Raw genomic sequence first — 27,756 nt, 5'->3', positions numbered from 1 at the left:
AGGGGGTCCCGAACTGTGCGTCTAAGGCTAATGGTAACAGGAGGCGGGGGACACGATGTTTACCCAGGTTCGGGCCCTCTCTATGGAGGTAATACCCTACTTCCTGCTTGATTGATCTTGAAGATATGAGTAGTACAAGAGTTGATCTACCATGAGATCGATGAGGCTAACCCTAGAAGCTAGCCTATGATTATGATTGTTCTTGTCCTATGGACTAAACCCTCCGGTTTATATAGACACCGGAGGGGACTAGGGTTACACAGAGTCGGTTACAGAGAAGTAAATCTACATACCCGAATCGCCAAGCTTGCCTTCCACGCAAAGGAGAGTCCCATCCGGACACGGGGCGAAGTCTTCTATCTTGTATCTTCATAGTGCAACAGTCCAGCTAAAGTATATAGTCCGGTTGTCCGAGGACCCCCTAATCCAGGACTCCCTCAGTGCTCCCTTTACTCCCTAGCCGAACAATTGGGAATGTAGGAGTAAGTACAGGAGCCAGGCAGCCCAGTTTGGCAAAGATCTTAAGTCAAACAAGTGCATATTTTGAATTGAAAGAGAAGGCTGTAATCAAAACGAATGCGATTTATATTGATTATACTATTCGGCTCCTCTAAGGGAGCCCCCATGCAAACCTGGGTGTTACATTCAATGATGTATATGGTATTAGCTTGGTATGGTTCGGTTTATCCGAACGCCTGCCATATCAAAATTACTAGAAAGAACAAAAAAGAGGCGAGGATGTACACGTGCAGTGATGCTGGACTCAGGCGTAAAAGCACCGCAGCCAGGTTGCGTTCCACGGATTCGGTTCGAGGCAATCATTGGATAGGCGATGAAGGCGATATGATCCTCCTGTAAGTACTTCATCGGTGATGTACGGGCCCTCCCATTTGGGCGAGAGTCTATGCTTCTTTGTTTCGGGAAGCCGGAGGGCGAGGTCACCCATGTTCTATGTCTTCGCCCGGACTTCACGGTTTTGGTAGCACCATGCTTGCTGCTAATAAAGCGCGGATCAAGCTCGAGCTGTATCTCATTCTCCTTCAAGGGCATCCAAGTCATATTGCCGATCCAGCTCGGTTTCCTTTTCTTCGTACATGCGCACTATAGGCGCGTCATGGATGAGGTCGCATGGGAGGACCACTTCCGCACCGTAAACCATAAAAAATGGCGTGTATCTAGTTGTTCGGTTAGGAGTAGTGCGCAGCCCCCATAGTACGAAATCGAGTTCCTTGACCCAATGGCAATCAGATTGTTTAAGTGATCGGACTAGGCGTGGTTTGATACCACTCATAATGAGTCCGTTGGCCCGTTCTACCTATCCATTGGTCTGTGGGTGGTACACCGAAGCGTAATCAAGCTTAATGCCCATTTTGCCACACCAGTCTTTAACTTCCTGGGCGGTGAAGTTGTTGTCGTTATCGATAATTACGTTGTGGGGGACACCATAATGGTGTACGATGTTAGATAAGATTTCAACAACCGGTCCAGACTCTGCCGAAGTGACGGGCCTTGCCTCAATCCACTTGGTGAATTTGTCGACCATGACCAATAGGTACTTCTTTTTCCTTGTCCGCCTTTGAGTGTCCCGACCATGTCGAGCCCCTAGACCGCAAAAGACCATGTTATCGGTATTGTTCGAAGAGCTGTGGGAGGCATGTTGCTTTGATTTGCAAACAGCTGGCATCGAACGCAATGTTGAACTAATGTCCGAGCATCCTCACGGACAGTGGGCCAGAAGAATCCTGCTCGGAAAGCCTTGCTGACCAAAGCCTGAGCTGCCGTGTGGTGGCCGCCCATGCGTGCGTGTATTTCTGCCAGGAGTTGTTGCCCCTCTTCTTCGGAGATGCACCTCTGTAAGATTCACGTAGTGCTCTTTTTATAGAATTCACCCTCATGGATCTTGTATGCTTTAGAGCGCCGAACTATACGTCGTGCCTCCGTCTGATCCTCCGGGAGTTGTTGTCCCATGAGGTAGGCGAGCAGAGATTCTGTCCAGGGGGCGATTACGACCATGATTTCATGGGCGGAAGGTGTTTCGTCGAGTGCGGAGCCGCCAATGATGTGATCATCAAGTTTGTCTTTCGGGGAGACATTGTGAGCAGACTCATTGATTAGTGCACCAGAGTCCTCCTCCTGCCATACTATGGAGGGTTTGAAGAGCCGCTCGAGGAAAGTATTTTTGGGAATCGGGTTGTGCTTGGAGCCCATGCGGGCGAGGACGTCCGTGACTTGATTGTTGTCTCTAGAGACATGTGGAATTCTAGGCCCTCGAACCAGGCCGATATCCGGAGGACTGCATTTCTGTATGCTGCCATTTTGGGGTCTTTGGCGTTCAATTTGCCGTTGACTTGAGAGATCGCTAGGTTTGGATCTCCCCTTACTTCAAGGCGCCACACCCCCATTGATGTGGCCATCCAAAGACCATGTAGTAGCGCTTTGTATTCGGTTACATTGTTGGAGTCCGTGTACATATTTGTAGGACGTACCAAACGGTGTCGCCTGTAGGGGATGTTAGAATTACCCCGGCCCTAGTCCGGATAACATTTTTGAGCCGTCGAAGTACATCGTCTAGTGAGAATATGTACTGTATCCCCGGGGTAGTTCGGCTTCGGTCCATTCGGCTATAAAATTGGCCAATACCTGATATTTAATAGCCCGGTGTGGTTTGTATGTTATCTCGAAAGGAAGGAGCTTGATGGCCCGTTTGGTGATGCGGCCCGTGGTGTCCCTATTGTTGATTATATCATTCAAGGGGACCTCTGATGCCACTGTGACCCAACATTCCTGAAAGTAGTGTCGTAGCTTTAGGGGTGCAATAAAAACTGTGTAGGCAATTGTTTGATAGTGCGGGTATCGTAATTTGCATGGCGTAAGTACCTCGGACACGTAATAGACCGGCTTATGGACTTGGAACTTTCGGCCCTCAGACTCCCGCTCTACGACGAGCACCGCGCTGACCACCTGGTTGGTGGCCGAGATATATAGTAGCATGGGCTCGCCGATGCTGGGTGCGGCCAAGATAGGGTTGCCGGCAAGAAGTGTTTTAATCTCCTTGAATGCCGTAGTGGCTTCATATGTCCATTGAAAGTTCTTGATCCTTTTGAGAAGTCTGTAAAGTGGGTGTGCTTTCTCCCCGAGGCGAGATATGAAGCAGTTTAAAGCTCCTATGCATGCGGCCAATTTCTGCACATGCTTGAGCTCTGTTGGTATTGCAAGCTGGGATATCATGCTAATTTTGGTCGGGTTGTCCTCAATTCCTCTATGGGAAATGATGAATCCAAGCAGTTTTCTGGCAGGGACCCCAAAGACGCATTTCTTTGGGTTGAGCCGCATATCGTAAGCTCGCAAGTTGTCGAATGTTTGGTGGAGGTCGTCTATCAGGTGGTCGATGTTTTTTGTTTTAACAACCACATCGTCTACATATGCCTCGATCGTTCTGCCAATTTGACTCTCGAGGCATGTATGAATCATGCGTTGGTATGTGGCTCCTGCATTTTGTAGCCCGAATGGCATGGTATTGAAGCAGAAAGGCCTGTAAGGGGTGATGAATGTGGTTGCTGCCTATTCGGACTCCTTCATTTTAATCTGGTGGTATCCAAAGTATGCGTCAAGGAAGTATAACGAGTCATGTTCAGCAGTGGCGTCGATGATATGGTCTATTCTTGGCAGGGGGGAAGGGTCCTTAGGGCAGGCTTTGTTAAGGTCTTTAAAATCGACACAGAGCCACCACGACTTGTCTTTCTTGGGTACCATGGGCAGATTTGCTAACCACTCAGGCTGCTTGATCTTGCGGATAATCCGACCTCTAGCAGTTTTGCGAGCTCCACGCGCATGGCTTGCCATTTGGGTTTGAAAAATCGGTGTAGACTATGTTTCATCGGCTTGAAGCCCTTGAGGATGTTTAGGCTGTGCTCTGCCAGCCTGCGTGGGATTCCTGGCATGTCTGAGGGTGCCAGGCAAATGTTTCCTAGTTTCCACATAGGAATGCTCTTAGAGCCTCCTCGACTGCAGGGTCTAGTTGTGCTCCTATAGATGTCGTTTTATTGGGATCTGTTGGGTGCACCTGAAATTTGACTATTTCATCTGTTGGCTTGAATGACGTGGATCTTTGCCTTTTACTAAGGAACACGTCATCCCTATCGACTGTGGCGCATAATGCTGTCAATTCTTCAACCGCGAGGGCTTCAGATAGTGCCTCTAGGGCGAGGTGTGTCGTCTTGTTTTCAGCTTGCAAGGCTTTGCTCGGGTCGCTTTTAAGTGAGATTACCCTGCTGGGCCCTCACATTTTGAGTTTCATATACCCGTAATGTGGTATGGCCTGAAATCTTGAAAATGCCTCATGTCCTAGCAGGGCGTGGTATCCGCTACGGAAGGGCACAATGTGAAATAGCAGGGGTTCGGATCTGTAGTTATCGGGTGTGCCGAACACAACGTCCAGGGTTACGCGTCCCGAGCAGTGTGCCTTCCTACCGGGTAATATACCTCGGAATGTGGTGTGTCTACGCTTGATGCGGGATCTGTTGAACTGCATCTTGTCGAGAGTATCCTCGTAGATGAGGTTGAGGCCACTGCCTCAGTCCATCAAAACTTTGGTCAACCGGAAACCATCGACAATGGGGTCAAGGACTAGTGCGGCCGGTGCGTGATTGCTGTGGGGACTTGGCTTATCCTTCTCGTCGATGGTAATAGGCGTGGCTGCCCATGGTTGTGCGGCCGTTACTTGATATATCTGGCTAAGTTCTCGAATAGCCTTTTTTTTCCTTTTATTGTTTGAGAAGAATGTCTTGTATACCCTAAGGACATAGTGGTCCTGTGGTGAAGCCGCGGACTGCTTATCTGGAGGTGTAAGGCCCAAGATTGGCTCGCCATATTTGGCCACTTGTCTTACCACCCAAGAAGCTTGAAGTCTGTGGGATGGGTTTACGTCTAGCAAGACAGAGTGTATTGTACATGGTTTATCCAGCAACTCGTCCAGCACTGATCTAGGCCTGGTCTTCTTTTCGTTAGGCTCGCGCTCCAGTGACCGATTTGTGTATGCCCGTTTAAAGCGAGGCCTTCCCTGCTGCGCGGCGGGTGATGGCCCCATGTTCATCTATTGCGCCCTCCATGTGAAGCTTTGAATTTGGCAACGAGCGAGGACGTTTAAGAGGCCCTTCTCCTTGTAGTTGAATAGGAAGGCCATAATTATCTCTTTGTCACAGCAAGGAACCATCCTGTTCTTCACAAGGAGAAATCTAGCCCAATAATGATGGACTGTCTTGTTTGGCAGCTGTTTGACATACATGAGATCCCATATGGTGGGTTTCCCAAATCTGGGGAGTATTCCGTATGGTGGGTGGTGGGAAAAAATCGAGGATTCCCTCCTGCAGTGGACCCAGACTATCCTTAATGGGTGGCAGAGTCATGTTAGGTTTTGATCATGTAGGGCTCAGATCCGGACTGGTATGTGGCTGGATCGGCTCAAGGTCGGATCTTGCATAGGGGATCAAGTCCGGACGTACATCTGGGCTGGTGTCTGACTCCAAGCTGGAGACTCGAGTGTACAGTGTTCTTAGCTTACAAGGTTGTGGCCCCTCCTGGGCCTCTTCGACGGTGGCGACGAGGTGTGTAACCGGAGGGGTGTTGATTTCTCGGTCGTTGGGTGCCGATCCGATCGTAGGCCGCGGGCCTCGTAACGGAGATTTCCATTGCACGGAATAGACTTTCCAAGTGGTCTGTCGGCTGGGTACATGGGGGTGCCGAACACTCTGGCCACTTGGCGGGAGATCTTGTGGGCGGTCTGTTGGAGTCGGTCTTGAAGGCCGGACTCTGAGAGATACCCGATTCTTCTAATTCTGCTGGTCCTGGGATTGATGCTCCTAAACCAGTGAGTCCCTCCATGGGGGTGAAGCCTTCGATCTGGTCGAGGTGACCGGTGGGATCGGCGCGCACTAATATGCCGCCCAAGACGAGGAGATGACCAGGGGCGAGGAAGCCCTCGACACGGGTGTGGTCTCCAACGACCGGTTGAGCCATCGATTCTTCTAGAGATCCAACAACGGAACTCTCCATGAAAGCACCAACGTCAGTGTCAAAACCGGCAGACCTCGGGATAGGGGGGTCCCGAGCTGTGGATCTGGGATCGATGGGGAACAAGGGACGACGAACACAGTGTTTACCCAGGTTCAGGCCCTCTCGAAGAGGTAATACCCTACGTCATGCTTGATTTTATTGGATGTATAGTATGGTTTACAGAGTAGATCTACCTCAAGACCAGCATGAGCTAAACCCTAAGGTGATGAATATAGCTCTAGCCCTAAAGACTACAAGCCTCGGTTTATATGGACACCGATAGGGTTAGGGTTACCGGCGATAGATTACAATAAGAGGGAAAGATATCTTGTCTACCCTTAACTTAGAGGGCATACCACGGGCTTCATAAATCTCTTGTCGTTGTATGGCTTCACCAGTCCGGCCCATATTTGATGGGCCAGCGTCCCGAGGACCCCTTAGTCCATAACTCCCTCAAAAGGACTTGGCCTTGTCCTTGCGGATAAGCTTGCCACCATTGTATTTCCTCTTCTCATAGGGGTAATCTACCATAAAGTGACTCACATTGCCACAATTGTAGCAAGTTCTCACACGTTGCTTGCCCTTTGAGGCACTTGGGTTGTTCTTGGAGAAGTTAGGCCTTGAGTTCCTCTTATTGCCCCAACATTACCTTGAAGCCAGAGCCATGTGCTCGTGGTAAGAATATTTGTTGTCTTCGGGGCAACACTCTTCTTCCTCCTCTTCTTCTTCCTCTAGAATTGCCATGGCCTTCAAAGCAAGGTTGGGTGAGGCCTTCCTTGACCATTGGACACGAGATAGAGCATTGTCGGCGGTCTTGTTCATGATGTTCATGGCAATAAACCCATCCAACACCTCACTTGAAGACAAGGTATGGAAGTCCGGCCTTTGACGAATCACGGAGGACATGGCCTTATTGAATGGTACGATGGCCTTGAGAAACTTGCGCTTGATCCAATTGTCATTCGTATCCTTGCTCCCATGATCTTGAAGAGCCACTACTGCAGAATGCTGCTAACACGACACTACGATCAGAGACCCTTCAAGAAACTGTGTGCGATGCAATAATTGCAAACAGTGGTGCCAGAGAACCGTCAAAAATGTCCAAAACGTTTGTGATGATGTATGCATCAAACACAGTTCAGATTTTGGTTCCGTGTGCGATGCAGGGCATACGGGTCAGTTCAATTAATTATTTGTGATGAGGAGGAACAAAAGAAACGGGAGCCAGATGAAGGAGTGTGCGATACATAGCATACGGTTCACTCAGATGAACTATTTGTGATGAGGCGGAACAACAAAAACGGGCAGCCAGATGAAGGCGTGTGCGATATACGGCATACAGATCACTTCGATGAACTATTTGCACTAAGCCAAGAGAACAGAAATCGTTCGACTTAACAAGATGTGTGTGATACGTGACAAATAGGTATGTAATTAGAAATGTGAGGGAAGACCGATAACAACACAGACCATTCCTGTTAACAAGCTGTGTGTGTTGTGAGCAAACGATTGTTGGTATACAATTGTTAGTGATTGATGAAATCATCACCGACAGGTTCCCTTGTTTAGTCTGTGTGCAGTGTGATTTGCTCTGTCTACAGAGCATCAACATATATACTTAAAAAGACAACATTGCATAACCAAATTAAGCATACAATTACACAAGTGACTACACACATAACATTTTCACACACCAAAGTAAGCAATTAAATGCATACTAAACTAGCAGAAACGAGAATCTAATTATTCATCTACTTCTTGTTGCGACGATGCTTGTCGTTGCTCTGCTTTCGGCTGGATCCCTGGTCGTTTTGGGGGAGGAGGCACTTCCTCATGTCAACGATCCACGTGTACATGTCGTAGCACGTGTACACCTCCTTGGCCGCGTACACGACATGAGATTTGTCGAGTTTCTCCATCCAGGCCGAGTGCGAGGCACGCTTGTCCTTGTTGCAGGAATCCTTCATGTCTCTCTCCTCCACATATGCAAAATTGTAATGTAAGTAGGCTATAAGCCCACTATTGTAGTACTTGCTCTTACCGGCATGGCGGACCAACCGTGTGGGGTGCGAAGTGGCTTCGCTCATGTGGGCGATGGAGGCCATCTCGTGCGGGCACTAGGTCTGAGGGGACGGCCTTGTCGTTAGTGTGTGACCTCTCTGTGGCAACCGTTCACTCCCCACTAGCCTCTTCGTGTACCGTGGCAACCATCCACCGCCTCTTCGCCTTTCCCTCTCGATTTGGAGGTGCTGTCGCACACTCTTCCTTCCTCCATTTACCTTCACCCTTCCTTCTGCCATTGTTCGATCGTCTTCTTCATGGAGAGAACAGGCCGGAAACGACCCCGTTATTCTTTCCTCGATCTGAAAGATGACGTGGTGGAGGAACTCATTGATCGGTGTGACATCATTACCTCGACTAGCATGGCAGGTTTGTTGAAGTCCATTCTCGACTCAACAAATAACATCATTGCAAAGAACCCAAGGGTTCAGGAGCGGTTTGATCTCCCCTATCTTATTCGCCATCACGCTGGTCGTCGGCATGGGGACGACGGAAGCCTCGCCTTCTGCAAGTTGATGCCACTTGATAATGATACGTGTGATGTTAAGATGCCATCGCTTGAGTGTAAGGCTTGGGCAGGCGCAAATGGAGAGTGGAAACTTGTGAATGTGTACACTCGTCACCGGGTTCCACTTTCAAAAATCACAGACTGACCTGAGGTTGAGCACACAGATGATCCATGTATGTTCAAATATGATCATGCCGACTGTCCTCTACCGAAGATAGCTATTTGCCGAGTTCCCAACCGCTCTTGGGATTACAAGAACTATGAAGTTGTTGCTATCTTCGACAAGCTTGTTGTCGTCCTTACTTCCACGCCTCGATGGATATTGATCAAAAATCAATTTCTGTACACGCATGAGTACTTTGATGCAATTCAATATGAGGGTCTTGTGTTTGCTGCCACCACTCGTGGCACTGTTTTTGCATGGAATCCTTATCATTTCGGCACGTTTGTCTTCCACCGTAATTACAATTGTTTCATCCACATGCATGCGGGTTAGCTAGTTTCCCTTTACTAATTAACCTTCTTATGTTTTCAAGGTCATGTGAACATTCCACCACCTATAATTGAAATTTTTTATAACCAAAGGGGAGATGACAATGGTGATGATCACAAACATGTTGACGAGCATGACCTATATACTCAGTTGCGCCTGGCAACTTATTCCGATGGATCACCTCTTCTTGTATGTATACAGGGCACTGTTGATGTTACTAACGAAGCAGGTGTTATCTCCCATGGTCGCACTCTCCGGACCTATTCCAACATCCGTTGTAGGGTATTCGGTATGGATAGTCGTGTGCTAGCAGCAACACCTTCTCCCTGGTTCAGTATTAATAGTCTTGGAGAAAACTCGCTCTTCCTTGGACAAAACTATCCAATGATGGTGAAAGGCGATCCAGCTGCTGTTGACACAACATTACTACTGTTTATGAGAAGCAACTGTATATATACCTCGGACATTGATATGGTTCCCTACTGTGGCTATCACAATATGTGTCCTGATATAGGCTGCTTCAGCCTGGATGATCAGTCATGCGTTGGTCTCGAGATTGATAATAGCTGGCCCTTCACAGAGAATCAGTTATGGTTCAAAGCAAGCGTTTCCAACACCGAGGATTGGTTGAGCTGAAGTTCATTTCATCGCTTTGTTATTTGTTGTGTGAGAAAAACTTTATTATTTACTAGAATGTTTTGTTGGAAATAATCTATAATCCAACATGTATCCCCGTTGTCGTTGAGTGTTGATGACTTGTTGTATATAATCCAAAGTATATTGTTTTTCTATTTGGATGATTAATGCTGCCGTTTTATTGCTTAACCGAAGCATGTCACATATCCATTGTTGGTCTAGTGCTCACGGTTCGAATAAATAAACCGTTTGGGATATTGGTTCCCAATTATTAATAATATCCCATTTGCAATTAGATAAAGACTAGCAAAAAGGCTCGTGCATTGCATTTTTACCACGGCATGTCGGGTGCCATTCCATGATAGCATGCCAGGTTTCATGAATTCCAGACGAGTTTTGTATTTACTAGAATTTAAAAACTAGGTATCTCAATGTTTGCGGCCGAGTGACGATGGCAGGGTTGTTTCACATTTATTCCTATTTCTTGCATGGGACGTAGGCATGCAACCAAGGACACGGATTTGAATTTTCAACCAATTTATATGCATTAGAGCATGTGCATGTAGTTCAAATTTAAATTATGCACCTAAATGCTTTGAAAACTCAATTAATTAATGCATAAGAAATGTGCTAACGAACCCCGAAAAATTCCAAAATTTAACACAACACTCATGTTGTTCTATGTTGACACTAGAGAAAAAATTGAAATCAAGAAGAGGCAACGGCTATCGTTTCGTCCTGAAAGGTGAAACGTTCCCTACCGAAACCATCAGGCTTGTTGTGAGAAGTTGTGGTTTGTGAGAAGCTTATACCCAAACCTGCCCCAAATGGGACAAAAAATTTACTACGGCATGGCGGGTGCCATTCCATGATAGCATGCCAGGTTTCATGAATTTCAGACGAATTTTGGATTTACTAGAATTTAAAAACTAGGTATCTCAATGTTTGCAGTCGAGTGACGATGCCAAGGTGTTTGACATTCATTCCTATTTCTTGCATGGGACGTAATTAAGCATGCAACCAAGGACACAGATTTGAATTTTCAACCAATTTATATGCAGTAGAGCATGTGCATGTAGTTCAAATTTGAATTAGGCACATAAATGCATTGAAAACTCAATTAATGCATAATAAATGTGCTAACGAACCCCAAAAAATTCCAATATTTAACACAACACTCATGTTGTTCTATGTTGACACTAGAGAAAAAAATTGAAATCAAGAAGAGGCAACGGCTATTGTTTTGTCCACAAAGGTGAAATGTTACCTAACGAAACCATCAGGCTTGTTATGAGAAGCTCTGGTTTGTGAGAAGCTTATACCCAAACTTGCCCCAAATGGGACAACAAATTTACCACAACATGTCGGGTTCCATTCCATGATAACATGCCAGGTTTCATGAATTTCAGATGAGTTTTGGATTTACTAAAATTTAAAAACTAGGTATCTCAATGTTTGCGGCCGAGTGACGATGGCAGGGTGTTTGGCATTCATTCCTATTTCTTGCATGGGATGTAAGCATGCAACCAAGGACACATATTTGAATTTTCAACCAATTTATATGCATTATAGCATGTGCATGTAGTCCAAATTTGAATATGCACATAAATGCATTGAAAGGTCAATTAATGCATACAAATGTCCAAACGAACCCCGATAAATTCCAAAATTTAACACAACACCCATGTTCTTCTATGTTGTCACAAGAAAAAGAATTGAAATCAAGAAGAGGCAACGGATACCGTTTCGTCCAGAAAGGTGAAACATTCCCTACCGTAACCATGAGGCTTGTTGTCAGAAGCTCTGGTTTTTTAGAAGTTTATATACCCCAACCTGCCCCAAATGGGACAATGTTTTTACCGCTGCATGTTGATGTCATTCCATGCTAGCGTGTCAAGGTTCATAAATTTCAGACGCGTTTTCGATTTACTAGAATTTAAAAACCAAGTATCTCAATATTAGCGGTCGAGCGACGGTGGCAAGGTGTTTGACATTCATTCTCATTTCTTGCATGGGACTAAAGCATGTAACCAAGGACACACATTCCAATTCTGAACCACTTTATATGCACTGGAGCATGTGCATGTAGTTTAAATTTGAATTATGCACATGAATGCATAGAAAACTCAGTTAATGTATAAAAATGTCCAAGCGAACCCCGCAAACTCCCAAAAAATGACACAACACTCGTGTTGTTCTACATTGACATGAGAAAAATTTAGAAAGTAAGAAGAGGCAACATATATCGTTTGTCCGCCAAGGTGGCACATTCCCTACCGAAACCATTTGGCTTGTTGTGAGAGAAGCTCCGGTTTGCGAGAAGCTTATAAGCAAACCTGGCCCAAATGGGAAAATATTTTTACCATGGCATGTCAATGTCGTTCCATGATATCATGTCAAGTTTCATGAATTTCAGCCGAGTTTTCGATTTACTATAATTTTAAAACCATGTATCTCAATGTTAGCGGCCGAGCGACAATGTCAAGGTGTTTGACATTCATTCTCATTTCTTGCATGTGACCTAAGCTTGCAACCAAGGACAAACATTTAATTTTGCAACCCGTTTTTAGGGACTAGAGCATGTGCTTTGATTTTTAATTGTGCTCCTGAAATTGCTAGAAAACCAATTTAATGTATAAAATTTCCAAACGAACCGTGAATAATTCCAATTTTTTTACGACACACATATAGTTGCGTGTTCACTGCAGATAAAAGGTCTAACAGTTCAAAAGTTGTCCATTGCTGGTGTGACCCCATTATGTAATTCAAATCAAAATGAAAAATCAAGTAGATCCCACACAGTTTATTGTCACCAACCGTGTGAGATGCAGTACAAAATATCCTGGAGCACCGTCGGTGCATAGTACGCCTATTGCTTACCCGAGAAGGTGCGTCGGCTACAGTCCACAACCGGCGTGTCAAGCACACTAGCTCGCTCCCCAAATACTCCCGCCTCTGCATCCCTCGCAATCTCAAAAATATCTGCTCGCCCTTATCCAAATTTTCAGTAACCCCGCCTTGTTACCCCCGCCTAGTAAAATTTTCAGTTGCCGCGGTATTTCCTCAAACACCACCTTAACCCCCCCGCCCTCCCACACACACCACACACTCCACAAAACCTGCGCTCACCGACACACACACCACCCCAGTAACCATTGGTAGGTCACCACCATCGCCGCCACCTCCATCATCAACCTCTGCCTGTGTGCAGGGAAGCTTGAGGAGCCAATGGCCCAACAGAGGTTTATCATGGCCTCTTCGCCCGACGCCGGCAAGGTGGTTGCCAAGGTGTCCCCGTCGTCCTCCGTGGGCTCTTTATCGATCCGCCATCGCCGGTCCCCCGATCCGCCAGCCGTCGCGCCCCTACGCCGGTTCAAGGACTTCCCCGTCCTCCCTCGGACCCGGCAGCCGATGAGGTCCTACCTTGGGGTCCGGCAGTGACTGTGGGGACGTGGGTCGCCGAGATTACAGATCAGGAGACCCACACCCGTCGGTGTCTCGATAGCTTTCACACAGCCAAGCTCGCGTCCATGGAGTACGACCGCTGGCAGGTCCTCTACCACGGCACGACGGCTAGGCTCAATTTCACCTTCGACACACGTTCGTTCCACCTCATTCCGCTGGAGCCAGGGTGGTGAGCTCGGCTATGGCGCGGGAGGACCACGAGGAGTGGGAGCGCCTCGAGGTCGAGGCCGTCGACGAGGCCTACATGCAAGAGCTTCGCCGGCAGTACCCAGATCTCGTGGAGGCGGGGTGGGCGATCTTTGCCGGTGCAGAGGGCGGTGAGGTTATCACGCTCTCCTCCGATGACTAGGTCGAAGGCGGTGAGGACGGCGGCGCGGACGGTGGCAAGATTATCGGGCTCTCCTCCAATGACGAGGTCGAAGGCGGCAAGGACGGCGGCGCGGAGGGCAGTGAGGTTATCACACTCTCCTCTAATGACGAGGTTGAAGGCGGCGAGGACGGCAACGCGGAGAGCGTCCAGGTGGGCGGCCAGGACGAGGAGATCGATGTTGACGAGTGGAGGAGTGCCTTCCTTAACGACCCTGATGATGGCACCGGCCGGGACCCGGCTCGTGGCACACCGTACCTGACGAGGAAGGATTGGCTTGACCTCTACTTCGGCCGAAAGTAGTTTAGCTTAGTTTAACTTTATGTTTTATGTTCGGTTATGCAAAACTATCTATGTTTATGTTTGAATGCATGCTACTTTCGGTTGAACCTGCTTTGAACTTGATCAAATTGAAGTTTGCAACATTAAGTTTAGGCGATCGACTAGAAACGGCCAAAAATTGCTGGAGTATATATATATCCACTAACTGTTTTAAAGGATCAGCTAGAGATGGCCTTATGCCTTGTTTATTTCAGTTCTTCACAATGTGATGCTCTATATGTGCAACTATTTGCCATGCAATTCAATTTCATCAATAACAGTTTCAACAATACCACTATGAATTACGATATTTGGTTGTTGTTAAGGATATTGTAGTTAACATGGCTTTTCATTTTTTTAACAATAACTAGTGTACTTTAGACCTGCACAATACCAGTTTGAATGACTATTTGCTTCTTTATAAATGTTATGCATGATGCAGTTAACACACCTTTCCACTTCTTGTTTTGCTTAACTAGCATGCTTAAGCCTGCACACTGAAGCTATCATTTGTAGATTATGTTGTCTACCATGGATATATTTGGTTGATGTTCATCCTGTTGTTCTTAACATGCCTTTATATGTACTCATACAAGACAATATTGAGAACAGTGCTATTTTTCATTGAGGTTAGTTTCATCACATTGCTTATATGTACTCACTGTTCAGGATCTTGGTAGCTTGTACCATATAGCCTGGGGGCTGATAAGGGATTAATCATCGAATCAGACATTTCACTAAATATATATGTAACCCATTTATCAGTAGGTTAACTAGGCCATATTTAATATATCTGAGGCTACATAGCAACATGCATTGTAATGAATGACTAAATATGCAATCCCAGGCTACATAGCAACAAGGAAGAGTGTTACCTTAATGTTCGTGTTACCTTAATGTTCTGATGATGTCTAGATATACGTGTATAAAATCTTATATAATGGGATGGAGGGAGTGTTGTACTACATCATTTTGCAATTGTTGTTTAGCTTCTAATATTAACTTGGTGCTTTTAGGTACACATGTCATTGCCAAAGATCCACACTTCGACCCTTCCTGCGTATGTGGCAATGAGATATTCATGAAACAACATCAAGTGAGGAAACTGATAAAGATTGTTATTAAAATGGGTCAAAAGATGTCAATCGAACTATATGTTTACACTTTATGCAAGACAACAGTGAACTGCAGGATGGTAAGTAAGAACCCTGTAGCCTTCTTTTTACTGCTCGTAATGAGTTGTGTTAGATGATAATGTCTGAATCTTTTTTCCTTGCAGTGGATCCTGAAGCAGTTTACTCAAGATTACCTCTCAAACTACATGATTGGCGGCCGACCATCACAAGGGGTTGGACTAGAGTTGTGCGTGCCTTTTGCATCCAGGAGAGCACAATAGGGCCATTCCGCTTCACCTTGTTTAGCAACCAGAATGTTTGTCGCCTCTTTCTTTACCATCTGTAATAGTACAAGTATAGAACCCTGGTTCATCATTCTTTATTTGGTGCTTATGTAATTCTTAAACATATGTAACTGTGAATTGAATAATGCATTGGTTGTTTGAACCTGATGGATATGAATAAAGCTATAGCCTACTTTCAAGTTTAATTTAGGTACAATTTTAAATAGCAGCAATTAAATTAGGGCAAAATTATGGTGTGCAGGTCAGTACGGCGCACACGGTTAATAAAGCACAGCGTGTGCGATATACATCATAATCTGACACAGTTTGTGGAGTGGAAACATGTGTAACAATGCACACATATGCTGTTTGCAAAGCGTGTGTGATGTCAGACACTATCACATACGATGCGGGAAAACTAAATGTGTGTGAATGTCTACCTATCGTACACGGTTTATAATCATGAACTGTTTGTGATGTGCCAGGCATCGGAAACATAGAGCCGTGCCTAGAAAACTCCCGTGCCTAGAATCTGCCTGGGCCTAGAATCTGCCTGGGTTTAGGTAAAAACCACAAAACTCCGACTGTGGTGCCAATGCCAGCACAAACGAGTAGCAAGGATGAATCGTTTCGGATATGCGAGACATCAAAAACGGTTATAGAGGGGCAATTGTATGCATCAAGGCTCCCTATCCCCGACGGTTTCTGGGTCGTGTGGGAAGGACGCCCCCTATCGCCCACACTCACTAGGTGACGGTTCCGAGGGCCATCGTGGAAAGGGGTTAAAAACCGTTTGTATAGCACCGACGTGTACCAGTGAGCGGCCGCAAGAGTTGACAATCTTTGATAGAGATCACGAGGATCATGATCTTCAATCATCACAAACTCATCGGCCTCATCAACAACCACCTCAAAGTTGGACCATTGTATGCTTGAGCTCCCTTGTACAAAGATATGATGTGTTCCCAACAATCCTTTGCACGGGAGAAGGGACGCAAGTGAGATAGATCTTCGGGAGGCACTGCGGATCTTCGGGAGGCACTGCGGAGTGATTGTATTGATTGTCTGCCTCTTCTCCTCGAGTGAGGTTGTTTGGATCATGCGGGCAGAATCCTTGCTCGATGATTCTCCAAAGATTCGTTGAGCTGTGATTCAAATGAGACTTGATCCGAAAAACCCAATTAACGGAATCACCCTTCACAAGTTTAGGAGGAGGACCAAGGTTGTTAATATGCGGTGTAGGGACCGGTCCTCCATATATAGGGGGAGGGGGAATTGAGGCAAAGGTTCCAGTCCCATTATTGTTTTGAGGGGAGGAGGTTTGAGTATGTTTAGCCGGTTCCTTGCTGGAATTGGCCTCCGACTCCGATGCGGTGGGATTAACCACAAGCAATGGATCGGGAGTAGTATCCAACCCCTGAAGTAATTCTTTAAGCATGGACTTGACCTTGGTCGTCATAGACGTCTTAAGTGAAGCATAGCTTCATTTAAGTCATCTCGGGTGATCGAGTTCAACTCCACGGCCTCAGGAACTTCCTCATCCCCATTCCCGTTGCCAACCATACTCTTCGGGTGATGAAACCCTTAATAAAGAGACAAGGCTCTGATACCAATTGAAAGGATCGATATGGTTGACTAGAGAGGGTGAATAGGCAACTACCAATTTTTAGCTTTTCTTAACAAATTAGGGTTAGCAACAAATAGGTTCTCTAGATATGCAACTAGGTGAACAACCTATATGATGCTAGCAATAACAACACCACAAGCAAGCAAGATAAGCAACACAAGAAGCTTGCACAATTTAAAGGTAAGAGATAACCACAAGTGGAGTCGGGGGAGACGAGGATGTGTTACCGAAATTTCTTCCCTTTGAGAGGAAGTACGTCTCCGTTGGAGCGGTGTGGAGGCACAATGCTCCCCAAGAAGACACTAGGGCCACTGTATTCTCCTCACGCCCTCACACAATGCGAGATGTCGTGATTCCACCTGTGGTGCCCTTGAAGCCGGTGACCAGACCTTTACAAAAAAGTTTGGTGCTCTCTCCACAACCGAATTGATGGCCCCAAACACCACCACGAAGCTTCACCACAATGGAATGTGGTCCGAGGTGACCTCAACCATCTAGGTGCTGAAACATCCAAGATTAACAAGATCCGCAAGGGATTAGTGGGGGAATCAAATTTCTCTTGGTGGAAGTGTAGATCTAGGCCTTCTCAAGCAATCCCTAAAGAATCAACAAGTTTGATTAGCTAGGGGGAGAGATTGGGCAAGAACGAGCTTGTAAGCAGCAATGGAGCTTGGGAGAGGAAGAGGTAAGTCAACTTGGGGAAGATGACTCCTTTATATAGTGGGGAAGAAATCCAACCGTTATGCACTCACATCCCGTGCATAAGCGATAGTACCGCTCAGGTGAGCGGTACTTCCGTTGGCACGGAAGATTTCAGCCACTGCGTCCAAATGAGCATGTCAGGGAGGCGGTAGTGCCGCCGGAGAGGTACCACCGCTCCCACTAGCGGCACTTCCGCTTGGTGTTGAATAGCAGCCGGAATCCGTGGTAGTAGAGGAAGACAGGGGGTAGTGCCGCTTTGGGCGGTACTACCGTTCTCCACTGCTGCTCTACTTTCGCTCGTGTGACAAAGATTTCTAGAAGGCACAAAACAAGCGGTACTTCGTGCAATAGAAGATCGCGGTAGTTCCGTGGAGCGGTACTACCGCCCGGAGGAGCGGTACTTCCGCTTGTTTAACTAGTGTGCAGTAAACCCACGGTAGTAGAGTGGTAGTCAGAGCCGTAGTACCGCTGGTAGTCAGCACGCTTTCTTTGGTATGTCGAGGTCTCACAATGACATCAATGTGCTGCAACGATCACCATTGTTTCCAAGGCTGACTGAAGGAAAAACTCCTCATTGCCACTATACCATCAATGGGCATGTGTACAACATGGGCAACTATTTGGTTGAGGGCATCTATCCTCCGTGTGCTACCTTTGTCAGCACTATCTCAAACCTAGTTGGCCAGAAAAAGGCTCACTTTGCCCAAAGACAAGAATTAGCTAGAAAGGAAGTCGAGAGGGCATTTGGAGTTCTTCAGGCCCATTTTGCAGTTGTTCGTGGACCTGCAAAACAATGGGATATCGAGACCTTGTGGGAGGTGATGACATGTTGTGTGATCATGCACAACATGATCATCGAGGATGAGGGTGACAATGCTGCCGCAACTCTGGAATTTGAGAACATGGATGATCCTATCCAACTCCCGAACCAGAATCCGGCCACATTTGACGAGTTTATTCAAATGCATCAACAAATTCGGCATCGACCAACTCACGAGCAGCTCAAGGAAGATCTGATTGAGCATCAGTGGGCGATGAAAGGGGACAACAATGTTGGGATGTAAATATTTAAACTTATAAAAATTTGAACTAGTGCTGCATGCGGCTATTTGAATTTTTGTGCCCTTTGCATGCGGCTACTTGATCATGCAGACTGGGAAAAAATCCAAAGGTTGGATGTATGCAGCTACGGTTGGATGGCGTACTCTCCTATCCATGTCCGCGGACTAGTCTCCTCTATGCACGGACGAATGTAGAAGGTTTTTTGCATGTTTCCCTTTGAGATGCCCTTAGAGCATCTAGAACCGGATATGTCAAATATCGCCCCTCAAGCCTGGGTGCGTCCACGGACAGTGACCTGGCATGCCTCAAATTTCACTTGTTGCATCCGGACATCTCATAGTAGATTCTTAAATCCATATAAAGACATGCAAATAAAATAACCTACGTACTACGTCGATCACCTAGCCACTCATCATCGAAGATGTCGACGATCTCCGTGCCCGGCTCCGGCAGGATTGGATGCAGCTGCAGCTTTGGCTACCTCGGCTGCTCCGCTCCGGCCTCCTCCGCCTCTATCTCCATGTTGAGTTCGGCGAAAAGCGCGTCGGACGCCGCCTGCTCGGACGGAGGAATGTCTGATTGGACACTACATATAGGCCTCATCGTGGAGCGAAATAAAACCATGCATGTCGTCCTCTCGCATCCTGTAGACTCACATGCATGCTTTGGGTGAGGTGGGGTGTAATGCCAACTCCAGCGCATGACCCCAAACGGACGTACGTTTTGGCCTGTTTTCGTCCGTTTGGGGCGGCAATGGCTACACCCATATCTGCTTGGGGCCGCTGGGTTGTCAGTGCACCCAACGCGCATATCACCCCAAATCATGTTCGGGGTGGACGTGATTAAAAAAACAAAAAAACTAAAATAAAATGCTGAATAAAATAAAATAAACACAAGCATAAAAACATTAACATAATTAAACATCACGACCACAAAACGGCCCAGTTCCACAGTTCACATAGACATATATTTAACATAAAAAACAAAAGAAAACTATCGCCCGCACGCTCCTGTCGTGCCCGTCCATGCTGTGGTCGTGGCCGTCTTCTCATGCGTCGCCGTTGTCGTCCTCGTCGCTGACGAGGTCGACGTAGTCCGGCAACGTCCAGACGTGGGATGGCGATGCCTGGTAGACGGGAGCTCACTGGAAGGTGGGAGGTGCCTGCACCACCTCCTCCCGTGGCGACGTCTCACGCTCCGATGGTCGCGGAGGCGTGGCGCACCAGTTCACGCCCCCCACGGCGTCGGCCATGTCCGTGGCCGTGCACGACTAGCTCCATCGCTGGCCCACCAGGCCCGGGTGGAACGCGGCGACGGGCGTCTCCTCCAGCACCTCCTCCCTCCTCACCTCCTTCTTGACATCCACCATCTCCAGCTCGGGGAAGGCGACGTCGCCGACGGCAGAGAGGTCCATCATGGTCTCCAAGCCCTCCCACTGGCGCTCATCGTGCGTGTTCATGGAGTCTTCCATGACACGTTGGAGGAGCCGGGCCTCCTCCTCCTCTGTCATGCGAGGAGGTAGTGGTGGCGATGAAGAGGGCAACGGCGACGGTGTTCGCGTGATGTCGTGCACCACCCTACGCCCGCGCACTTGGGAAGGGCTCGGAGCATGCACGCGGCGCTCACGTGGCCGCCGCGGCCCCGATGAGGTTCCGGGAAAGAAGGAGGCACACCGCGTGCTGTGCTCGTCCCGAAACCACGTGTCCCAGAGGGTGGAGTCGACTGCGTACTTGGGATCGTAGTAGGGGTCGTCTGCCATGAGGCGGCAGCGTTCGATCTCCTCGTGGCGCTCACGGCCGCTCGTCGGGACCGGCAGGATCGGCACCCGATCCGCGGACAAATGCCAGTTATTGGGCAGGTGCACGTCGCTCCAAGGGAGCGGCGTCCTCGTCTCCCAATAACGACGACAAACATCCACGTGGATGTTGTGCCGGTCGCGCTCGCCGCTGGCCGCAAGGGCGATGGAGAATGCGGGAGGCGTGGGGGCCCTCCGTGGTGGTGATGCGGGCTCCTCTTTGTTCCCGCGGCGGCGGCGGCCCAAGGACGAGCCAGCCTCGTGATTGTGCGCCCCCTTGCGGCCTAAGCTCCACCGCACCATGGTTGCGGGCGGCCGACGACCTCGAGGATGGGGAAAGGAGAGCTAGGGTTTGGGTGTCGGATTTCGAGGAGGCAGCGGGCGACTGGAGTGGGAGCGTGGACTGCGACCGGTCCACGACTTCCCATTTAAGAAGGACGCCTACCGCGCGCCTGGGCGGATTACAGGTGGGGTCGGCCGCGCGTGCGCATTAAAGTTGGGCGGTGGGAGGTAGGTGGCCGCGTGCCACATGGCCTGAAGCGGACGAGCGGCGCGTTGTTTGTTGTCCGCCGTGACCCAAACCCGACGCATGTTTGCGTTCGAAATGGGTCGGCCCGGACACAAAACGGACCAGATGGGTCCAGGCCGTCACGCGTTGGGTCGTGGGGTCTGTCCGTTTTGCCCCAAATGGACGGGGCCAGGCGGGATGGGGTCGCGCGCTGGAGTTGGCCTTAGAACAACTCCAGCGCGCGACCCCATCATGTCTCGATGCGTTCGTTTGGGGTAACACGGACAAACCACACGGCCCAGCGCGCGGAAGCAAACGGACTTTTATCTGTTTTCTGTCCGCTTTCAACACGTCCTCGACCCAGGTTTGGGCCGCTTTTGTGGTGAAACGGACAGCGCGCGGACGGGTGGACCGTGTGCGCGTGTCCTCCCTTTGTCTGCCCGTCGGTGGCATAGGGACCCATTTTTCTATCTGCCCCCTCCCACCTCCAGCCGCACCCCGCCCTCCACTCTTCTCCACTCTTGCCCCTCGCCGCCACCGCTGCTGCCATTACAGCTCGGACGCGCGCTCTCCCAGTCCCCTTCCCCTCGACGCCCCAGAGCTACCCAACCACGGCCACCTGTTTAGCGCACCCCGCCGCCGAATTTGGAGCGTATCCGGTCGGTCTTGAGCTCGCCCGGCTGTGGGAGGCCCCGCCGCGCCATGGACAGGCCGGGCACCGGGCCGGAAGGCCCCGGCAAGGCCGCATGCAGGTATTGGCTCCTCCTCTAGCCGCTCGGATCTACACCGTCGCTGGTCCGCCGACAGATACACGAATGGCAGTCAGGATGCGGCCGGGATGCGTCCGCGCGTTGGGCGCACTGCCACCGCATCTCAGAAACTGTCCGAACACAAATCTATTGCCCTACCCAAACGAATAAAATCCGGGCAAAACGGACGTCCATTTGAGTCGTGAGCTGGAGTTGACCTAAGTTCGACGCACGTGATTGGCAGTAAGAGCAACCATGCACATACCCATGCACATGACCTTTACTACTCCCTCCGTCCGGAAATACTTGTTATTAAAATGGATAAAATGAGATGTATCTAGATGTATTTTAGTTCTAGATACATATCTTTTTATGCATTTTGACGACAGTATTCTCAGACGGAGGAAGTACCACTCTACTACCACTAGTACGGCGGCGTGGCAACAGCACAAGCACTCCACAGGCAAAGCAAGCGTCCCATAACAGAATTTACTCACGGAGTAAAACCGTACAGTCTATTTGACCCGAAAAGCCTGTGGAGGCGGAGTGGAGTGACCACCGTCGGCGTCGTGGGACAAAATTACTGTTCTGGCCCTTAAGGCAAACTAAATCCCGATTTGACCTCGTTCCAAAAAAAATTTCGTTTCTGACCTTTTTCGGTGACGCCAAGGTCCCTGGCGTCTGGGTTATGAAGCAGACGCCATGGTCCCTGGCGTCTGGCCCCTGGCCCGCACTGCCCGCCTGCCCGTTGACCTGCTGACGTGGCAAAGGGGCCAGACGCCAGGGACCTTGGCGTCTGGGTGTCCATCAGACACACCAGACGGCCTGTCTGGTCACCTGCGTGAGCAAAGCAAGCCAGACGCCAGGGACCCTGGCGTCTGGATCTGGGAGGCAGACGCAGACGCCATGCACCCTGGCGTCTGGGTGTGGGCCTGGTGTTTTTGCACACAGCTTGTTAAAGTTTTTGCTTAGCAACAACTAGCAAACACTGTTAAATATGAACAAAGCATGCTACTCTCAACCAAAAATATGAACAAAGCATATCAACTAGTCTCGAATGACGAACATAGTTTGCACATAATCTCAAATAGTCTCGAATGACAGAAATAGTTCATGACCACACAAGGTCTCGAATAATAAGTTCATACATTAAACAAAGTCTCGACAGTTCATCATCGACGCCGGTGCCTTTCCATTTGTCTACTGAGTAGTCCGGGGCCACTTTCCCTTCTTGTCACGTGCCTCGTCCTCCTCTCGTGCATCGCGAGCCCTTGCAAGTTTGCTTGCCCTCTCTTCTTGACGAGCCGCCTTCTCTTTGCGTGCCCTCTCTTGCTCACGCTTCTTGCGCTCACGAGCCTCCTTCTCACGACGCTCCCGCTCCAATCCCCGTGCATAGGACTCCTCGAATAGGCGCTGCCTCCGTAACCAATCTGCACGTTGGTCCTCTTGGATATCTTTTGGTACCTCGTGATCTATCCAAGTGAAGTACTTGCAAAGTGGAGGAGGGGACTACATATAAACCATGATTTTGTTAGACATATGAGTGACAACTTGTTGATGTTTTTTATATGTACACCTAACATACCGGTGGTATGTCATATGCGTTAGTTGGCCTTCGACGATCATGTGCATAGTTGGGACACACGAAAAACCTTCTACCTTCTGTCCATGACTTGTTGCGGTCAGTGGACACCTTCAGCTTGCAAACATCACCACACCAACATGGTGGTGTGGGCACATCCTTCTCCTTCTTCTTGTCCAAACTGGCCTCCAACCACGTCTTCGGCATGTCCTCTTGGTCCGCGCACGGTGGCCTCGTCCTGGAACCGGATGAAGCCATGCCTACAAAAAGAACAATTGTTAGCACAAGACATTAAGAGAGCAAATGCATAAATGCTAGGAATTGTATGAACAAATAATATACCATTATTATTAGATCAACCATCTGGATTAAACAAATAACCGAAGGCCGATCCATTATCAACCATTCCTCTACGACCACCTCTAGCACTTGTGCTTCCTCTTCGACCACGACCACCTCTAGCACTTGTGCCTGCTCGACCACCACCTCTAGCACTTGTGCTAGCTCGACCACCACCTCTAGCACTTGTGCTCCCTCTACGAACACTAGCACCTCTAGCACTTGTGCTCCCTCTACGAACACTAGCACCTCTAGCACTTGTGCTCCCTCTACGACCACCACTACCACCTCTGACACTCGTTCTTCCTCGACCACCACCACCGTCACCTCTTCCACCTCTTTCACCATCGGTGCCGCCTCCACGACTTGTTTTTCTTTTTTTGGTTTTCTTTTTTTTGCATGTCCGCTCATTGTGTCCCCCTTCACCGCACACCCCACAGTTGATAATGTCAGGAGCCTCCATGAAATGACCGCTACCAAATTGTTTCAAGCCAGTGTATCCAGCCAGGTCATCCATATCACCCCTGAACCTCTTAGTTCTCCTTCTACCCTTCGTCTCCACCTTCAGAAGAGGGTCTGGCCTAATATGAGGGCCATGGTACTCAGGCCACTGTGATTGGTCCAAGAAAGGGTGAAATCTTGGCGCCCATGTCAACCTAGTAGCTTCCACATGGAACTCTTGCATCCTCATGGTTTTTCCATCATTAACATGTATGTTTCTCGCCTTCGCCGCCGTTATCAAATGCGAGCATGGCCAATGATACTTACTAGGCCTCTCGCACTGGCACCACCGAGTCTTCAGTTTCACCTCAAATGCAGCACCACCATATTGTCTACCATCTCGTGTTGTGCCACCTGGCTCATCAATTTGATAGATCATTTCAAGTCTATCGAATACGATAACTTGTTGTCGTGAAGACTTGCTTGCTTGTAACTGCAACCATTCATCAACCTTTTCCGGATAATCCTTTTTTTCACCTATCCATTTTGCAGTCTCTTCAGAATGCCTCTGAAAGTACTCATTAAGCTTGAAGAAGGTGTACTCCACTATTGCAGTCACCGGCAAAGCACGAGCACCCTTCAACACATTGTTGAAACATCCTACGAGATTGCTCGTCATGTCGCCATATCGCCAACCACCATCGTCATGAGCGTGTGCCCACTTGTGCTTCTCACTTAAATTCCTAGTTAAGAAGTCTTTTCCCCCTTCGTTCACCGCTGCAAAGAGTTTGTTGTACCGAGCATCGAAACCTTGGGTGGTGAAGGCCACACATACATGGGTAAGGTCTTTGCTGAGCTCCTTGCTCTTACATGCCCGGTAAAAGTTGGCCACGAAATGCCTCATGCACCATCTGTGGTGAAGCTTTGGAAATCCTGGAATAACAATGTCCATTGCCTTGAGTATGCCATGATGTTGGTCCGATATGATGCATACCTCCCTAGCCCCAATCACGTTGTGCCTAACATGACCCATGAACCACTCCCAGTTGTCTTGGTGCTCGGAAGGCACCAAAGCAAATGCACATGGCAACACGTTGTCGTTTGATGAGTGCGTCATTGCTACCATTAGTGTGCCCTTATATCTACCGGTCAAGAACGTGCCATCTATAGACAAGACCGGACGACAATGCTGAAACGCCTCCACACATTGTCCATAACTCCAGAAGGCACGGTGGAACACTCCCTCGTGATCCTCGACCACATGAAACATGCCCGGGTTCCTATGTGCAATGGCGGCCAACAACCTTGGGAGCTGGTTGTATGCTTCTTCATAACCACCGTACAACATCCTAATAGCATTTGCCTTTGCCTTCCATGCCTTCCCATACTTGACTTCATAACCAAATTGTTTTTTCACCGTCCGCATGAGAAACCTCACTTTCACAGTGGGATCAAAGGCTATGTCTTTCATCCATTTGTATCCAAGATACTCAGATGTGAGTTGACGGTGTGTCTTTCTAAGTCGTTTCGATGGCGGTTTGCATCTATGAGTGGTATCACAACTTGTTAACACCCATTCTTCGGTTTCTTTAAGCTTTCTTGCACGAACCTTCCATGTGCATTCCTTTTGCTCACACACCACGGTGTAACACAATTTCATGTCGGAGTGCTCAACATAAATTGGCCTATGGTTTCGAATGGCATAGTCAGCCAACCAAAACTTCAGCATAGGCAAGCTCAGAAACTTCAATCCTTTCTTCAAATAAGCATTCTCGTCCTCATTCTCCACCCTTGGTTCTCCTGGATCCGGGCATGGTGTTGGCTCAATCGCCGTCATTCTCATTCCACCGTCAACAACAGCTTTATGGGCAAGGCCGAGATCTTTAAATAAGTGAGTTCTTTTTTGTAAGCCCGTCAGCTCAAAGTGGATTTGGTTCTCCTCCTTTGTGAATCCATCCTCGTCCAACTGTTCAACTGGACCCTCGTCATCCGAGTCATACTCATATTGACGCCTAAAAGGCAAGTCACGATCCATGTCCTTTTGCGCTATGTACACATCCAAGTCACCAACATCATTGCCATGAAACCCTTCCTCTTGCTCTTCGTCGTCATCATAAGCATCTTCATCCTCTTGAATTACTCCGTCACTAGCAATCACCTCAACTTCATTTGCTTGGCTAGTTGGTGTTTGGCTAGAAGCATTGGGGGCATACAACTCAACCTCATTTGCTTGGCTAGTTGGTGGTTGGCTAGAAGCATTGGGGGCATACAACTCAACCTCATTTGCTTTGATAGTTGGTACACGGGGACATGGTGGGGGATAAACATTGGGGGCATCAACCACAACCCTATGCTCAACAAGTGGCACCATTGTCCTCTCGCTCATGTCATCCATTGGGGAAGAGACATGCCGGTTCAAATCAAAGGTAAACCGAGGAGATTTAGTGGTGGCAAACAATTCAAGTGACTTGTCTTCCGATTGGGATACTTTTTCCTTGTATACATCCCAATGCAAATCCGAGGTGATAGGCATACTTTTCAAGCGAGATTTGGCTCCAACTCCAACATCATACCTTCCTATTAACTTAACATCAACATTGGTGTCCATCCACTTCAAGACTTGTCTCACTTTTGCAACAACATCCTCATAGCTAGGGCTTCTATCAAAAACCAATGGTTCCTCACCCGTGTCGGCATTGTTACTCAAGAATGCCTCCTTGTCAATGTAATGAACATTAACAAGTCTCTCCATCTAAAAATTACATGAATGCATTTAAGACCTCAATGAGAATTGGTGTTTATCCAAATACATCTTATTATATCCAAATCATATCAACACTAAATTATTGGTGATGAGCACAAAAGTATCACTAATCACTAATTAACACACCAAGCAAAGTTAACCCTAATCACTAACTAACCCTAACCCCCAATCTTTCTACTCAACAAACATATATTCCTACTACACACCATGCATAGCACTATATTATCAAAGTTAACCAAGCCATTCACACTAACATAAGGGGGAGAAAACATGAACTAGGGTTCCACCAACATGTATAAAATGCAACCAAAAGGACAAGACTTAACAAAAAATAATTGGATGATTTGGGAGAGATTAACAAGAGCAACAAAGTGATGGAAAGATCCACCTAAGGGATGTACCTTTTGGAGAGGATTTGAGGGGGAGCTTGAGGGGTGAGAGAGAGTGGGGAGGCAGCAGCTCTTCTTCAAGCTCGGGCTGGATTGGGGAAAGTGTGTGGGGTGGGACCCACACACTCTCCCGGTGGGGTTATCCACTTACCGGGGCCAGACGCCAGGGACCCTGGCGTCTGGCCCCTTTGCCACGTCAGCAGGTCAACGGGCAGGCGGACAGTGCGGGCCAGGGGCCAGACGCCAGGGACCGTGGCGTCTGCTTCGTAACCCAGACGCCAGGGACCTTGGCGTCACCGAAAAAGGTCAGAAACGAAAAAAAATTTGGAACGAGGTCAAATCGGGATTTAGTTTGCCTTAAGGGTCAGAACAGTAATTTTGTCCGGCGTCGTGCTCTGCTCCCCTGCTCTCCACTGCTGCCGCCGTTGGTGTCTTGCTGCCGTGCAGTCAGTACTGCTAGCGTGGCCACATGTCACATGTCACATGCGATGCGATAC

General features: G+C 48.3%; 1 protein-coding gene across 1 annotated transcript; it reads right to left on the bottom strand.

The window, feature by feature from the left end:
• Nucleotides 1-22,803: 22,803 nt before the first annotated feature.
• On the bottom strand, nucleotides 22,804-27,360 carry LOC123041363 (U1 small nuclear ribonucleoprotein 70 kDa-like). The gene is made up of 3 exons (XM_044463988.1): nucleotides 27,272-27,360; nucleotides 23,330-23,586; nucleotides 22,804-23,253 (listed from the first exon to the last, which is right to left on the bottom strand). The coding sequence occupies exons 2-3, from the start codon at nucleotides 23,582-23,584 to the stop codon at nucleotides 22,945-22,947; spliced, it is 564 nt and encodes a 187-aa protein (XP_044319923.1). The 5' UTR covers nucleotides 23,585-23,586; nucleotides 27,272-27,360; the 3' UTR covers nucleotides 22,804-22,944.
• Nucleotides 27,361-27,756: the final 396 nt, after the last annotated feature.

Source organism: Triticum aestivum, chromosome 2B (assembly GCF_018294505.1).
Source record: "Triticum aestivum cultivar Chinese Spring chromosome 2B, IWGSC CS RefSeq v2.1, whole genome shotgun sequence".
Taxonomy (NCBI): domain Eukaryota; kingdom Viridiplantae; phylum Streptophyta; class Magnoliopsida; order Poales; family Poaceae; genus Triticum; species Triticum aestivum.
This window is presented reverse-complemented; position numbering and strand designations above follow the sequence as displayed.

Excerpts from the sequence above, each read along its gene's own strand:
- LOC123041363 (XM_044463988.1), bottom strand. The coding sequence starts at position 23,584 with ATGGCTTCATCCGGTTCCAGGACGAGGCCACCGTGCGCGGACCAAGAG. Across the intron at positions 23,254-23,329 it reads ACGCATATGACATACCACCG|TCCCCTCCTCCACTTTGCAA; the intron begins GTATGTTAGGTG and ends GTTTATATGTAG.